Source organism: Sciurus vulgaris (assembly GCF_902686455.1).
Source record: "Sciurus vulgaris genome assembly, chromosome: 11".
Classification (NCBI taxonomy): domain Eukaryota; kingdom Metazoa; phylum Chordata; class Mammalia; order Rodentia; family Sciuridae; genus Sciurus; species Sciurus vulgaris.
In genome coordinates this window covers 5,738,456-5,754,932 of record NC_136472.1, presented here as the reverse complement: position 1 = coordinate 5,754,932, position 16,477 = coordinate 5,738,456, and the positions used below count along the sequence as shown (strand labels likewise).

General features: G+C 57.5%; 1 protein-coding gene and 1 pseudogene across 2 annotated transcripts in view; one reads left to right on the top strand and one right to left on the bottom strand.

Moving 5' to 3' along the window:
* Positions 1-15,293, top strand: part of IGHMBP2 (immunoglobulin mu DNA binding protein 2) — a 30,914-nt gene extending 15,621 nt beyond the window's left edge. The window contains exons 8-15 of the mRNA XM_079102035.1: positions 6,371-6,545; positions 8,470-8,652; positions 8,882-8,997; positions 9,383-9,477; positions 10,080-10,203; positions 10,856-11,665; positions 13,570-13,739; positions 14,557-15,293. Coding sequence (XP_078958161.1) covers positions 6,371-6,545; positions 8,470-8,652; positions 8,882-8,997; positions 9,383-9,477; positions 10,080-10,203; positions 10,856-11,665; positions 13,570-13,739; positions 14,557-14,754 — 1,871 coding nt within the window. The 3' untranslated portion in view covers positions 14,755-15,293. The remainder of the gene's footprint in view (positions 1-6,370; positions 6,546-8,469; positions 8,653-8,881; positions 8,998-9,382; positions 9,478-10,079; positions 10,204-10,855; positions 11,666-13,569; positions 13,740-14,556) is intronic.
* Positions 1,380-3,541, bottom strand: LOC306640254 (small integral membrane protein 14-like; annotated as a pseudogene). The gene has a single exon. The product of its transcript is annotated as a small integral membrane protein 14-like (transcript).
* Positions 15,294-16,477: the final 1,184 nt, after the last annotated feature.

Genomic DNA, 16,477 nt, shown 5'->3' with positions numbered 1-16,477 from the left:
ACATTTAGTACATCATATGACCACTTTTGCTTTAACAAAGTAATCATCAGACATGGTAACAAATACATATGATTTTTCATTTAGAAATATTATAAGATTAACCCTATTATTACAATAACAAAGTTTAACCCATTAATTGTAAACTCTTCATTTTTCCTTCTTCAAGTTGCTGTTTTGTGTCTTAAACTGGTCAAATTTGAGCACATACCCATTTAGAGTGATAGACTTACTTTCATTCAGAGCAACAGATTTTCAATGTTTCTTTGAAATTTTAAGACATTGGTAATTCCATATACAGTATCGTATCACATAATACAAAGATACTAACAGTAACCATGGAGTTACATTATAGACAATCTCTGCAAGTTGTAAAATATGACTTGCCGACCATGGGGCAGTGCTTAGATAGATACATGATAAAATCTTTTACTATAAACAGTTCCAACATTAACCTTTTCCATATAAAAAGCAAAGCTAAAATTACCATTGTTTTAAGAACATTAAATGACTCTAAAACACAATAATGTCTTTTTTTTCTATTGATGGTACTGAGGCCTAAACCCAGGGCCTTGTACATGCTAGGCAAGCATTCTACCACTGAGTTACATCCCCAACCCTCAAAATAAACTCTTAATAGCATTTGCAGAATGTTTAAGAGTCCAAAGTAATAAAAATGTAAGCTTCATCTTTCTTTTATGCAGATTATTTTTAAAGGATTGTAGCCATATTTCAAGTGAATGCTTAGAAGTAACTAATGATTTAAGAATGTGGTCAACTTAAAGCCCACATTTTGAAGCTTTAAGAATTAAATATAATAATATAAATCACTAGTTAGGTTAACAAGAACATGTTATGTGCAGTACACTGGCTTTTCAGGAATGCAGAGAAATTTTAAAAGCAAAAAACCCAGGACTAAATACTTCACACTAAGAACTTCTGTTACTAACTTAATAGAAGATTCATACAGGAAAAGGCTAATGAATTTAGATACAATGCAAATTAAATGTATATGACAAAAATGAAAAATGAGGATTAAGAATTCAAATTTTTCAGGTCTCTAATACTAGACATTTTTCTCCCTATTTGGCCACTTCTTTAACAGAAGCCAATTCTCAGTTATGAGTCACAGACTCAGTGAATATATTGGCATCTCTCCCAGGATTGATTTTTCTAGCAAGTTAGGGAATAGATGTTAAGATATTTGGTTGAGCCTTCCATGTTCAAGGGGCATGGACAGATAAAGGACTGCAACAGGCAGTCAGCTCATATTTGCCATTCCAGACCTTTCTGCTTTAAATGCTTTACTAGCTGTGGATAGAGCTGGGAAGGCTTCCAGTGTGCCACTGCAAGAAAAGTCTTTCTCTGTGGTGTTCATTTATCCAGGATTTAACTCACCTGTGTCAACATTACCCCTTTATCAGCACAAGTAATCAGGAGTTGGTTATGTTATTTCAAGAAGTTGAGCACAAAACCAAGATGCACAAGGAGGAATGCAGGCAGTCAATATTAGATTATATAATGAAACGATGCCTTTACAATGTTTATGGCCTATAATGTAATCATAATAAAGGGGGAAACACCCTATGAGTGTTACACAATTGTATCAGACTATTAAACAGTACAGTAACATAGAGAAGTTTATTTAGTTCACATAAATAGTTTATCAGATCTGTACAGTGAAAAGCTAGACTGACCTAGGGGGTAAAAATCCTTACATTGATAACAAAATATCATCATAAATCATATGGAATCACTTGTTAAGGAAAAAAAATTCCATAACCATGTGGGTTATGCAGACATTTTAAAATGCCATTTGTATTTACTTTTTGGCAAACTGAACAAAAACAATGTAACCTTTTACCTTTTTATGCATTTCAAAATTCACTTATAGCAATGTTCCTTTCCATCCCAATCCATCCCATTACCAAAAGGGAATGAGGTAATGGGTGAGAAAAATATTCTTGATTGTTTCTCATTTCCCTTCTTTTCCCTTGGAATAAACCAAGACATCATTAAAATTGTTTTGAAGTTGGAAGGATAACAAAGTGTAAAAACTTTCTTCAAATAAAATTGAGTAAGTAAGTAAATAGCCATTTAAATGTCAGTAAGTGACTAAGCCCCAATATAGATGTAAGATAGTTTCACTTTAACAGGGGAGTGTTGGAACAGAAGAGAGGCTTCCTGAGAGGCACTCATTTACAACATAAATTATAGCTTTAGTTATTACTAGATAGATTATTCCCAGCAAAGACAGACAGAATGAACTTCTCCCCTCTTTTCATGAACCTTGTAAGGCTAGGGTATAGTGGCTTGCAAATGTCATATACTGGACTGTAAATCATCTACCATATCGATTAGTCATATTTATTTAAAGTATTCTTGGGCTGGGGAGATAGCTCATCAGTAGAGGACTTGCCTAGCATGTACTCGGCCCTGGATTCAATGCCCAGCACTGAAAAAAAAACAAAACAAAACATTCTTAACATTAGACATTTTTAATGGGAGTAAAAAAATTATTAGAACAAGCATTTCACTTCTATTCTAGCCACATAAGTCAGCTGCAATAAATGATACAGATTTCAGCTATAATTTGTAAAATCTTTCAAAAGTTGCCACAGTCCCAAGAACTAGAGAAAATCGCCACCCACTAATAAACTACCAAAGTAAATGTAAATACAGTGTGGTTCTCATTTTCTTTCATATAATCCCAGATAACCCCAAATAACTTTATAAATACCTTATGAAGAAAAAAATCTTAAAAACCTATCAAAACTATTTAAAATATTTAAATGCAGAAAACTCAAATTTCCTTCAATCAGGTCACAAATCACCCAAAAATTACGGTCACAGTTACAAACAGAATGAGTGGAATGTTTAAAGTTTAGGACAACCAAAAAAGCCCCATGTAACTTTTTAAATATAATCATTTACTCAAATATACTATAAATGGGAATGGTGGTAACACAGGAAGCAAAAATAAGTTTGCAAGTGAAATTTCTAGAAGCTCATGAAAACAATACCATCCCATATTGCAGATGCAAAAGGAAAAACAGTTCAATGGGGTTAAAAGTACTCTGGTCATCTTCGTTCATTTGGTCTTGCAAGGTGTTAACTATTTTCACTTCCCATATCACAAAGTTAGTCCACAGGAGGAGCTGGTGGATCCTGGTCATTATGAGGACTGGTTGGTTTTCCAGATAAGTTGGATCCTCTTAGATTAGGAGGTCTCAGCAAGAACAAGATCACTGCAATAACCATCCGGGCCATCAAGATCATAGTAATACTGATGCCATTGTCACCAGAGGGTCTTGGTAATTACTGAAGACATTCTGTGTCCGTGCAGTAGGACTGGGACTGCCGCAACAGATTGATCAGCCTTCTCATCGCATGTTCATGGGAGCAAACACATTCACAGGGGTCGAATCCACCTTCTGCCATGATCACCCAGCTTGATTTTACTTGACTGTTTAAATCCGCCCAGACAACAACCAATGGGGCGGGGAGGGTGGGGAGCCGGGACCTAGTCTTGGCAGAAAGACCGCCTGGGGCTTCCGGAACGTGCTGCTGGCCGCCTGCGTCTCCCCCTCTGTTTGGATTTGATTGACCGCGTCACTCTTAACCACGAGACCCGGATCTCTCTTCTTCATGTTTTGAAGGGCAGTTTTGCTGGGTTGAATTCTTCTTTCTGCACTTTGATTATGTCATCTCACTGCCTGCTGGCCTCTTGAGAAATTGATCATTGACATTATTGAGGATCACTTGTGTGTGACAAGGTGCTTCCGTTTTCTTCCAAGAGTCTTCGTGTTGCCAGGTGTGGTGGAGCACACCTCTAATCCCAGTGGCTCAGGAGGCTGAGGCAGAAGGATTGTGAGTTCAAAGCCAGCTTCAGCAACTTATCGAGGTCCTAAGAAACTCAGTGAGACCCTGTCTCTAAACAAAATATAGAAGGGGTGTGGCTCAGTGTCAGTGGCTAAGCCTCCCTGGGTTTGATCCCTGGTACCAAAAAAAAAAAAAAAAAAGAGTCTTTGTGTCTTTGACAGTTCCATTGTGATGCAGCCAGTCTGGTCTAGGCGTGGGTGTCTTTGAGAAAACTGTATGGAATTTGTTGAGCCTCTTGGATGTGTGGATTAATGTTCTCCACCAAATCTGGAGAGTTTCCAGCCATTATTTTCCTCTGGCGCCACACACACATTGGTGTGCTTGGTGGTGTCTCCCTAGGTCCCCGGCTCGCTTCCTCTTCCTGAACCATTTTCTTGTGCTCCTCAGGCTGCACCGGTCTCGCCTGCCTCCTCTGCAGGTTTGCTGTGTTCTGCCTGCGCAGGTCGTTGGGGCTGCTAGTGAACTGCAGCTGCTGTACTTTCCTACTCCAGAGTCTCTATTTGGTTCTTTTTTAAAAAATTCTTTTCTCCTCCGTGTCAGTGTATTCTGTTTGGTAAGACAAGATTCTCATACTTTCTTTCTTTAGATTTGGTTCCCTTTTTTTCTCAAACATATTTAAGAGCTGATACTTGAAATTTTTGTCCAGTAAGGCCCACTTCTGGGTTTGACCTATTGATGGCTTCTCTTGGTGTATGGGCCATACTTCCTTGGCTCTCATGTCTTGTAATTTTTTTGTGGAATTTAAATGTGCAACTCTGGAAACTAGTCTCCTCCCCACCCCAGGGTGCATTGCTGCTGCTTGTTGAAGTTTGCTTAGTTGCTTCTCTGAACTACTACTTTTTTTTTTTTTTTTTTTTGAACTGCTTCTTAAAGTCCGCATTTTTGTCCTTTGTGGCCACCAAAGTCTCTCCTCAGCTTGGTGGCTGGCTAGCGACCCAAGATTCCTTGACCTCGTGGAGCCACACGTCTTTGCTGAGGGCCCGCTTCCTAACTTACCCAGGCCATTTACACTCTCAGTCTTTACTTCCTGCTGGTGCCGAACCTCAAGTGGTCCAAAGTCGGAGCCTGGGGTCTGCAGTCCTTTCTGGGCCCGTGCACAGCGTGCTGGCTGTTGCACGTTTGATCATGCTGCTGTCCGCTGCCCTGGGGGCCACGGGGTGGAGCTGTAGAAGGCTGTTGGCTCTGAGTGTGACACAGCCCAGTGTTCTTGGCGTGGGGTCTGCCGGGGAACTTCCAGGTGTTGGCCGAGCAGTCTCTGGGAATGGGAGCTCGCAGGAGTGGCTGCCAGGCTGCCGGTTCCAAGGCCGCAGGGCGTGAGGAGAGTAGTTAGGTGCGGGTTGAGTGAATTGCCCGGTGCCACTGTGCTGAGACTCTGCCATTTTTCTGGAATGAATGTTCCTTGTACTGCCGAGAGGACTGGTGAATGTCCAGGGGTCTGGCAGAGCCAGTGCTGACCGCGGGCTGCAGCAGTGGAGGGGAGTCCACGGAGGTTGTCACTCTGCCATTTCCACTGACGCCTCTGGCTTGAGTACAGAGCTTGCTGGAGGTCAGAAGCAGGCCCACTGGTGGCCCGTGTGGCCTCTCAGGACTCTCCTAGTTGGTTTTGGAACTGGGTGTGTCCATCAAGACGTCTGGTTTCTGGCAAGGGTCAGGCCCAGGGGCTAGTCTAGCATGCTCGAGGCCTTGGGTTCTATCCTCAGAACACCCTTCCCCCAAAAAAGAAAAAAATAGAAAGGAAAATTCTGGCTCCTGTGTGCACTACGGAGCCACATGCTTAATCTAAACATGTCCTTAATGATCCGAAGTGAGTTGCAGCTCTGTGTCCTGTGCAGCCGGGTGCCCCACTGTCTCTTGACAGTCAGTCTCAGGAAGGGTCTTTGTGGTAAGGTCCCCCATGTGTCTTTAGCATGGCGCACTCGGCCGGGGAAGAGCAGGAGCGGCGTGGACAGAACCGCCTTCTGCCTGGGCGTCACGTGCTCACCACACGTTCTGGGACAGTCGGATGAGGCACTGGCGCGCCCTCATTTGCAGACAGGGAGGCAGGCTCAGGGATGGGGCTGCGCGGAGTTCCAGGGCCGGGCGGGGCCGGCTCCTGCTTGCCGCCGGGATGCTTCCCACTTGCTGCTCTGCGCCCCTGGAGGGAGAGGCCGAGCAGCAGTTTGTGTTGAAACACGGAGGAGAGGTGAAATTTTCTGTGTCCAAGAGAAAAGCCTTACGCTCAGAAGGTGCCGCAGTGCGGGCTGCAGACCCAGGGTGGCCTCCCAGGGGTGGTTTGCGTCAGCGAGCGGTCGGAATGGCTGCGGCTGAGTCCATGCTCACTGCTGGGCTGGGACCGGGCGGCTCTGGCGCCCTTCCCAGGCTCTTTCTCCAGCGTGTCGGCCTGCCACACACAGTTCTAGGCAAGGCCCGGTGACGAGGTGGCTGGTGGTCGCGGCTGGACTGGGCCAGCTGCAGCCACACCCTGTGGACTGAGGGTCTCTGTTCCGAGCAGGAGCTTCTGCTGACGGCCCCCTGAGGCTGCTGCCTGAGAGCCACTTTGACGTGGTGGTCATTGATGAGTGCGCCCAGGCCCTCGAAGCCAGCTGCTGGATCCCGCTGCTGAAAGCTGGAAAGTGCATCCTGGCTGGAGACCACAAGCAACTGCCGCCCACCATAGTCTCTCACAGGTAAGGTGCACCCCTGGCGCCTGCCGGGCTCAGCGGGAAGCCCGGGTTCGTCCTCCAGGGTCAGGCTTCCTTTTCCTCTTTCCCCCTGCAGTCCCGCTGTGCTGCTGCCTTCGCTTGCTTCCGTGGCTGATCCCTCAGACTGCTCCTTGGCAGGGAAGGGGTGGCCCAGGGCCTGTGTGTCCCTGCTGCCCACCTGTCTCGAGATGCCTGGTGGGGTGAGCAGGTGGCTTGGTGGAGCCAGGAGATACTCCAGGCTGGACTTGTTGGCCGCTGAGCCACTCAGTCACAGCCAGCATAGGCTCGGTGGGTGCCCTGGACCGAGGAACCAGAGGTGCAGGGGACCCTGCCTCTCCCTGTGGAGGCCACAGTACAGGTGCCGTGACCCCAAGCAGGCTCTGCTTGTGGTGGAGGTGCTGTCTGCGCTGCCCTCCTCGGGGACCGTGGTGCCCTGGGTGTTGGGCACCCCACTGCCCCCGTTTGAATGTTGCCCTGGGGTCCTCCCGCAGCTCACTTGGTCTCTCTGCACGGGTCACTCCAGTGCTGGGTTTGTTAGCTTGCCGGCTCTTCTCCCTTCTAGAGTTGCCCACGGGAGGCAGGGCCACATCCAGCCAGGCCGCCCAGGCACGCGGCTCCTCCAGACACTCGGGGCCCCTTCTCTGAGGGGCTGGTCTAGGCTGCCGCTGAGGACCATCGTGGCTCACCGTGCAGAGTCCGATTGCCTGGAGCTGAAGGCCAGAGGAAGATGCACAGGGCTTGGGGTGGCAGGCCAGGGTGCCCAGGGAGGGATCTGATGCCCCTCCCAGGGCGTGTCAGGTGGGGGGCGCTGGGGGATTGTGGGGGGTTGGCCTGTGGGAGGAGCGTGGGGATCCGGGTGAAGCTGAGCACGGAGGCCCGGTGCTCTGCAGGGGGATCGTCCTTCAGGGAGCCTTCAGGGGACAGTCTGGAACTGCCCCAGGGGAGTGGAACCCTGTGTGTCTCTGGAGAGAGCAGGGGCTCTCCGGGGACTCTGGTGGGGCCTGCAGCGTTTTCAGGGCTGATGGTCATTGGGGCCTCACTTCTTCGGTGGGAGTGGTGGTTAAGATTCGGCTAATGGCAGAGGCCATCTGGATTTCAGAGGGAGGCGCTCAGTCTGCTTTCAGTGACTGGGCACTTCCCCTCGGCTTTGTCAGTCAGCCTGGGGAGAGGAGCCGTGTCATGGGGGTCAGGGTGGGCTCAGAGCCGGGTGGCCCAGTGGGTGCTGGCTCTGCAGCTGACTGGCTGGGCAGCCTTGATCTAGTGCCTTGACTTCTCTGGTCTCACTCTCCTTTCGTGTGGTGTGGGGATCATAAGGTCAAGGTGAGGACGATGGAGTTGACTCGCATGCGGTGTCCAGCAGGGTGGGCTGCTGGTGGGATGGTGGTCTGCTTGCTGCTGGCGCACGTGAGAGATGGTGTGAGTGTGTCTGTGCTGATTTCCTGTCCCTGTTATGACAGCTTGGTGGTAACGTGGTGACTAGTGGCACAGGTTTATGACCTGGCGGTTCTGGAGGTGCAGAATGGGCCTCCCTAACTCACACCCAGATGCGGCAGGGCTGCTTCCTCAGGAGTCCGCAGCGTGGCCCTGTCTTCCAGGCCAGCAGCATGGCGTCTTTAAGTGTCTGACACCTGGCCTCCTGTGGCTCTGGCCCTCCCACCTGCCTGCAGCCTGGCCTGGTTACAGCAGGGTAACCCAGGATCCTTCCCTCCCTGTGTGCAGAGCTCCCCTGGTCCTATAAGGGGACACATTCTGGGATGTCCTGGGGCTTGAATGCCGATCCCACACGTCCTCTTAGGTGGGAACCACAGGCCACGCTGGGCCCGAGGCTTCTGGGGTCTTTCCGCCCTCGCCGTGCTTCGTGGTGGGCTCTGGGTCTCAGGGCCTCCTTCCTGTCCCTGCCCGGGTGCAGGGCAGCGCAGGATGGGCTGTCTCGCAGCCTGATGGAGCGCCTGGCTGAGGACCTCGGGGCGGCAGCAGTGCGGATGCTGACTGTGCAGTACCGCATGCACCAGGCCATCATGAGCTGGGCCTCGGAGGCCTTGTACGGCGGGCAGCTCACAGCCCACCCCTCCGTGGCGGGGCACCTCCTGAGGTGAGTGGGTCCCCTCCGCCTCCTCTCTGCTCCCAGTTAATCCTAGTGCTCAAGTCGCTCAGGCTGGTTTTCTAGAAGGCAGCATGGCCTTGCCCAGGAGCTGGGCCAGGCCTGCCCAGTGTGATGCTCCTGCTGCCCAGCGCAGCCCCAGGGGCGGCCCCTGCGCTTCCTGCAGGGAGGGCTGTGCTGTTGTGGGAGGCCAGTGCTGTCCTGCCCACCTGTGTGCCAGGGACCTCCCGGGCGTGGCCGACACAGAGGAGACGGGCCTCCCCCTGCTGCTTGTGGACACCGCCGGCTGTGGGCTGCTGGAGCTGGAGGAGGATGACCAGTCGAGGGGGAACCCGGGTGAGCTGACTGGCCAGGGCCAGCCGTCCCCTCGACTGGCCTCACACCCAGAGGTGCTGAGTGGGGGCATAGGGTCCTGCTGGGATCTGGGGTGCAGCCCGGCTGCTCCTCCCCAGGGGCGGGCGGGATGGTGCATTGGTCACGGTGTCCATGGTGGCCACCTCTCCCAGGCTCCCCAGAAGGCTAGCTCAGGCAGCCCCTGCGCCTCACCGTGCTGATGGGCCACTGCCACTGTGGTGAAGGGTGGGTAGTCAGCGTCCCTCGCTCCTGTGGCTAGGCCTGGAGTCCCGTGGCCGGGGTCGGGCCCCAGGACATGCCCTGTGGGACAGCTGGAGGGCGTGTGCCATGGGTCGGTGCCGAGCGCCTGCTCTCTCCTCCTTCCCAGGCGAAGTCCGCCTGGTCACCCTCCACGTGCAGGCTCTGGTGGACGCTGGCGTCAGTGCAGGTGACATTGCCGTCATCACGCCCTACAACCTCCAGGTACGAGGGCCTTCCCTCCCTCTGTCCCTTGGGACCCAGCCAACCCAGAGGTCTAGAGGGAAGGGTGACAGAGTGGCCCTTGTGACTGAATAGTCCAGAGCTCACGTGACTGGACCCAGGGTCCGAGGACTTCTGCAGAGGTCTCACCCTGCCTGCCCTGCTGCTCTCTTGGCCTGATTCCCGCAGTGTCGGCCTGGTCCTCAGGCCAGCCTCCTAGGGGGCTGGCAGCCTCCACAGACCCTGCCTTCCACGGTGGTCCTGGCAGGAGAGCCATCCAGAGCCGGGGCCGAATCTCCGGCCCAGGTCACGTGCCCGCCCTGTGGCCCCCTGCGGTCTGTGTGGGGCCACCATCTGGGAAGCTCGTGCTGCCCACCTCCTCACGGTGTCCACAGCCTTCTGAGACTGGTGGCTTCGTGAGCCAGAAAAAATGACGGGGTCCATTGACGGGCACCGTGCTCGGCAGAGCCGCTCTGTCTGCCCTCCAGTGTGCCTGTGGGGGGGACGCCTCCTGGGCTCCTGTGGGCCCCCTGGGTGGGCGGTTCTGGGAGCCGGTCCGAGGCCCGCCTGCTCGGTGCGCTGAGGCTCTGCTGCTCGGGTTGCAGGTGGAGCTGCTGAGGCAGAGCCTCGCGCACAGGCACCCCGAGCTAGAGATCAGGTCTGTGGACGGCTTCCAGGGCCGGGAGAAGGAGGCTGTGGTCCTGTCCTTCGTCAGGTCCAACCGGAAAGGTAGGAGGCCTCCGTGGAGGCCTGTGGGGCTAGCGCCGAAGGGAGTGTGCGTTCTGCTTGTCCCTGCAGCGCGGCAGCTGCCCTGGGAAGCTCACGTTCAGCAGACCACCGCGGGGGCTTCGGGGGCGGGGGGCTCCCTCGGGGTCAGCAGAGCCGGGGCAGGTGCAGGTGTCCCGGGAGGCGGCGTCTGAGCAGAGCTTCCAGGAGGAGCGCGTGGTAGCTTGGAGGGTGGGGGCGTGTGTGCCAGGCAGAGGGAGCCCAACGTGTGGTTAGGGAGCAGGTAGTGGGGCGGTGGCTGGGCGTGTGGGCGGGGTGGCCCGGTGGTCACTGCTCGGGGCAGGATTCCGTGTGGCTGGGCTGGGTGGAATCCAGGCAGTGTGCAGTCTGCCTGGGGCAGCTTTAGCCAGCGACCTGGGGAGGCGTCCTCACTAGGGGCTGGAAACGGCTACGGAGGAGGGAAGGTGGAGGGCCGTCCTGGGAGGTCTTGAGTCTGGCCCCGCAGGAGTGCGGGCTGGAGCTGCGGCTGGCCCTCTGGAGCCAGGCAGTTGTGACTAGCCCACGGCCGCAGGGCAGGCGTGGCGGGAGCAGGCTGGGGACTGCCGCAGTGCCCGTATGGGGCCTCCCGGCCTCACGCAGAGCCCTCCCTCCATAGGTGAGGTGGGTTTCCTGGCCGAGGACCGGCGGATCAACGTGGCCGTCACCCGTGCACGCCGCCATGTGGCTGTCGTCTGTGATTCCCGGACCGTCACCAGCCATGCCTTTCTGAAGTCGCTGGTGGACCATTTCACGGCGCACGGGGAGGTGCGCACCGCCTTCGAGTACCTCAGCGACATTGTCCCAGAGAACTATTCCGAGAGCTCCCAGAGCCAGAGCCACAGCCACAGCCGGGCCGCCAAGTCCCGTGGCCCCTCCTCAGCCGTGCTGCCTGGGCGGGGGCCCCAGGAGGGGCACCCACAGGCTGCCAGCCGTGGCCACAGGAGACGGGGCCCGAAGCCCGGGGGCCCTGAAGCCCGTCCCCAGCCCTGCCTCAATGGCGAGGGCCCGGGGGCCGCAGGTGGCACAGGAGACGTGGAACGCTTCCGGGCCGTGATCGAGGAGTTCCTGGCCAGCAAGGAGACGCAGCTCGAGTTTCCTGCGTCCCTGACTTCTCACGACAGGCTGCGTATCCACCAGATCGCCGAGGAGCTGGGGCTGAGGCACGAGAGCGCCGGGGCGGGCAGAGCACGGTGCGTGACCGTGCGTAAGGGGAGCCCTGCGGGGGCCGGGGGCAGAGCCCCCCGCCCCACCTCCCCGCCAGAGCAGCCCCTGGGGCAACAGCACAGTCAGGCCCCGCCGAATCCGAAGGCGCTGCCCCTGGAGAGGCCACAGAGGGAGAAGGGCGGCCAGGAGCAGCCGGCCAGCAGCGGGCGGCCTGCCGTGGGCGCAGGGCTGCGGAAGGCTCCGGAGCAGAGAAAGAAGAAGGGTGAGCGGCGGCTACCGGGAGTGCAGGTGCTGGGTCCCGGCCACCCCTGCTGCCCTCTGAGTCGGCTCTGGGTGGCACTGCGCCTGCGATGGTCTCTAGCCCAGCCTGGACTCCCCTGGAGCAGTGGCTGTCACGGGCACCTTGTCCCAGAGCCTCACGCAGCGCCCAGTAGGCAGGGGGCATGCATGGGCTTACCACAGCTGGGGGTGGTGTGTGCTGTCCCCCTGAGGGTCCCAAAGCAGTGGCAGGTCCTGGGCTGCACATCCTGGGGACGCTGTTCCCACCTGGCTATCCAGGCCCCTTCCGCTGGGTGGCCTGGCCCCTGAGCTGGTCGAGCGTGCATGGCACAGGCTTCCAAAACTGGTTGGCACAGGCCTGGATTTTGTGGGCACCTCTGGGGCTGCCTGGAGTCTTCTCCCTGTGGTCACTCAGTGCCTATGAACAAAGCTGCATGAGCTCACATGGATCTAGCAGCAGCCTCCCAGAGCTGGAGGCAGCAGATGAGGCCACCTCACAGTCTCTCGAGCAGCTCTGGGCCAGGCTTTGTGCGCCCAGTCTCCAGGCACGGCCTTCCAGCGAGGAAAGAGACCGTTCTGTGCGGCCTGAAGCTGGTTGTCCCTGCCCTGGAGGGGAGGCGCCAGGCCCTGCTGAGAGGAGCCCCACATGCCCACTGTTTCGACGGTGTCCTGGGCAGCCGTGTCCACTCCAGAGTGCTGGCTGCTCCTTCAGGCCCCCACTTGGCCCAGACGCAGGTGGCCCGAGCCAGCCTTGGCTACCCCCTTGGCCAGGGTTGCACAGGCCATGCCCTTGGCATTGGGTAGCACTGTGGTCCCACAGCTGCCACAGGAGCTGCTAGCTGAGGGAGGAGGCTCAGATGGGACCATGGCACAGCAGGCTGTCCCCTGGGCTCTGCCCTCTCCTCTCCACTGGCCTGAACAGGCTCTGCTGTCCGGCTCGTCCTGCATCTCCCGAGGACATCTGTGCCATCGGGGGTGTTGCTGGGAGCAGGGAGCCGAGGTCAGTGTGGGGCTCCCCAGGCCAAATTAGTTCTCCCTGGAAATGCAAGGGTCAGCGCTGTCCTTCGCGACTGTGTGGCCACTGGACCACATGTGAGCACAGCAGGACGAACCTTAACATAGCCCTGCCTCTGAGCATCAGGGAAGGAGGGGCCACACCGGTGGCCGAGGTGAGCGCAGCACCCGAGCCCAGGCCCTGGGGGGTAGGCCCTGGCTGAGTCACAGTCTCCTCACTGCCCACCTCTGAGGCTGACCATCCTGGCCCTGGAGTCCGGTCACCATGGTGCACCCACCGTTAGAGTAGGGAACGATGTGGGCGAAGGGTCGTGGAGGCAGGCTGCCTGGTGGCCCGAGCCAGCAGGCCCCTGCTGGGTGTCCCTGAGGGAGGCGTGTTGTGGCACAGGCGTGTTCTCCAGGGTGTGCCCACGTGCGGCCTGGGCCTTTCCACCCGTGTTTCTTCCTCTGTCAAGAATGTCAAGGGTCCTGGTGTGGCTGCCTGTGCCTGGGCCTGGCCATGGGCACCTTGCCGCCCGGTGCCGGCCCTGCATGCTGGCCTGGGTCTGTCTGGGGCACTGCCTACGGAGAGGTTTGTGGGCGAGGACCCTTTTGGGGGCTCTCTGTGCTGGCAGCGTGTTTTGGAGGTCTGGCCCGCCTCCCACCTGTGGCGTGGGCTTGCACGTGACTGGAGCAGGGCTCAGCCGCTGGCTCAGCAAGGAGCAAGGGCGAGTGGGCCCTGCAGCCTGGACACGGTGGGTCCCCTGGCACAGGTTGGCGCACTGTGCCAAAGCTGGAAGCAGGAGGCACAGGCTTGGGGCGGGAATGAGGGCGCCCAGCGGGAGCCTTCTGGTCCATCTTCCCTGCTTGCCTCAGTGACACCTTTCCCCCCAGGACGCGCGGCCCCAGCCCCACCGGCTGAGGATTTTGACGCCCTGGTGTCGGCTGCCATGAAGGCCGACAACACCTGCGCCCATGCCAAGTGCTCCGCCAGCGTTGTGACCCTGGGCCAGCTCTGCCAGCTCTGCAGCCACCGCTACTGCCTCAGCCACCATCTGCCCGAGGTCTGGGCCTACGGAGGGAGGGCCCACTCTGGGCAGACCCCGCCCAGGCCGAATGCCCGCTCCTGCCAGCTGCACCCAGCGCCAGCGGCCCCTCTTTAAAACAGAGTCAGAGGGGACGGATTTGCTGTGACCAGCTGGGGCCGAGGAGGTCGGAGGCCGTCCTTGCTGAGTCACAGCCATAGTGAGGGAGCTCTGGGCAGAGGATTGGCCCCGTGTCCCTGGCTCCTGCAGTGGGAGAGTCCGCTTCAGTGCAGGGGAGGGAGGTGGGATCTGTGGCCCAGGGCCCTCGGTGGCCCTGGCGACCTTCCCTGTGTTCCTGGAGCACGACTTGATGAGGAGGCCGGGCCAGGTGTGGGGAGCAGGGGCCAGAGCAGGGACCTCGGCAGGTCCTGGGGTCCCAGGCCTGGTGGGGGCGTGGGAGCGAGAACAGCACGGGGCTCGTGCTGTGTGCTGAGCACTCTCAGGAGCCCTGGTGGCAGTGGGCACCAGCCAGACAGCGGGCTGAGACCCCAGGTGAGAGGCAGGAAGTGGAGGCAGGGTGGGGCCTGGAGAAGGGGAGGCTGGAGGCCGTGGGAAGTGGCTGCAGGACATGTGGCCAGGCAGGGGCACCATCTTCGGTCCATACACTGTGACGTGCCCTCCAGCTGGCCACTGCTTGCTGCCTGCTCCTGGCAGCTTCTGGCCTCTAGGGTGGAGGACGAACCTGTGGGGAAGAGGGAGCCTGTCCGGGCCTCACGGGCTCCCGAGGTCCCCAAGCCCTCAGATCCGCAGGCTCCTGTCCCTGCCAGCCCCACCCTGACTTTCATGTCCCCGTCAGGTCCACGGCTGTGGTGAGAAGGCCCGAGCCCACGCCCGACAGAGAATCAGCCGGGAAGGAGTCCTGTACGCAGGCAGCGGGGCCAAGGACAGGTCCCTGGATCCAGCCAAGAGGGCTCAGCTCCAGAGGAAGCTGGATAAGAAGCTGGGGGAGCTCAGCAGCCAGAGGACGAGCGGGAGGAAGGAGAGGGGCACGTGACAGGCCCGCGCTCCGTGCCCGGCCGGGGCAGGGCGGGGCTTGGGGTAAAGGTGGACCCCAGGGATGAGCTTTCCGGGTGACCACAGGTGGGTCGGCAGGGTGCAGGCCTTCCTGGGTTTGACCTGGGACAGCTGCAGGTCCCTGAAGTGACTTGTACCTCTGGGCTGGTGGCTGCAGTGCTGGGCCCATCTGGAGAGGCGAGTGTCTTGCTGTGTCCCTCCCTCCTGCGCTCTGTTCCCCGTGCCTGCAGCGAACCCGGGGCCACCTGTCTGGTTAGGAAGACTCCTAGGCTTTCCTGCCCTTCCTCTTGTTGGGTTTGGGGCTGGCTGAAATGGCTGCTGCCGGGTGACTGTCCTGGGAGGGCCGTCCCAGAGCGCTGGCCTTGCTGTCGCCTGCGATCAGAGCCCCTCTGAGCACCCGCTCCTGACCTCTCCGTTTTGTTTGCGAGAACCTCACTGGATATATTTTAGACCCAGATTTTTGTTTCAAAGGCATATAAGCTATTTAAAAATGAAATAAAAACACACGCTCGGTTGCCAGCACGTCTGCTATGTCTGAGATGAGCGTTCTTCCCTTCCTGGCTCAGGTGTCCCTGTCCTGGACTGGAATGAGCTGACCACACCTTGAGGGTGTGGGTGACCCCAGGCAGCAGGGCGGTGGGTGTGCAAGCCCCACTGGGAAAGTCAAGCCTTGTAGAGACGTTGAGGAAACCCGGCCGCGAGGCCTGTCTCCCACCTCCTCCCAGGCCCACCCCCTGCCCTGGGTGCCGTGTGCCTCCCAGGCCCCCAGCGAGGCAGCCTCCCCAAGGGCCCGAGGTGCCCACGGCAGCCTGGTGGTTGGTGCTGCGTCGTTCTCCCCAGTGCTCCTTTCTCGGCCCCTCCCTGCCGGGTCACTCATGGCTGCTCCACTTCTGCCAATGTGGGGCCACCCTCTCCACCCTGCCCAGGCCCGGAGTCCCAGCCTGGGCCTGCCCTCGGGTTCTGCTTTCCTGGCTTGCAAGTGGCTCTGGGACGCAGTGGTCTGGGAAAGGAGTTGGCCTGCTGGGGAGTGAACCCAGGTGCCCGGCCACCGCCCCGTGCCCCGGCCCTCCTGGGTGCCCGACCGCAGGCCATGCCCTGGCCCCTCATGGGTGCCCGACCACCGCACTGTTCCCCAGCCTTTGGAAACCGTTTCGAGACAGGGTCTTGCTAAGTTGCCTCAGCCTCTGAGTGGCTGGAATCACAGGTGCCATCGCGCATGGCTACCTCGAGTAGCTTCAGCGAGCACAGACCAGGGCAGGGATGTGCTGGGCCTGACAGCTCAGGGTGCTGCTCGTCCCTGCAACAGAGGAGGAGCGTCTGCACAGGAGACACTTCAGAGGCAGGAGGCGCGCAGCGAAGCCTCCGTGCAGGGCTGTGGGGTGCACAGGGTGGGGGGGCCTGTCAGAAGGGGGTGCAGGGCTGTGGGGGGCCCGTCAGAAGGGGGTGCAGGGCTGTGGGGGGCCTGTCAGAAGGGGGTGCAGGGCTGTGGGGTGCACGGGGGGCCATCAGAAGGGGGTGCAGGACTGTGGGGCACACAGGGTGGGGGGCCCGTCAGAAGGGGGTGCAGGGCTGTGGGGTGCACGGGGTGGGTGGGCCTGTCAGAAGGGAGTACAGGGCTGTGGGGGGCCTGTCAGAAGGGGGTGCAGGGCTGTGTGGGGGGTGCAGGGCTGTGGGGGGCCTGTAAGGGGTACAGGGCTGTGGGG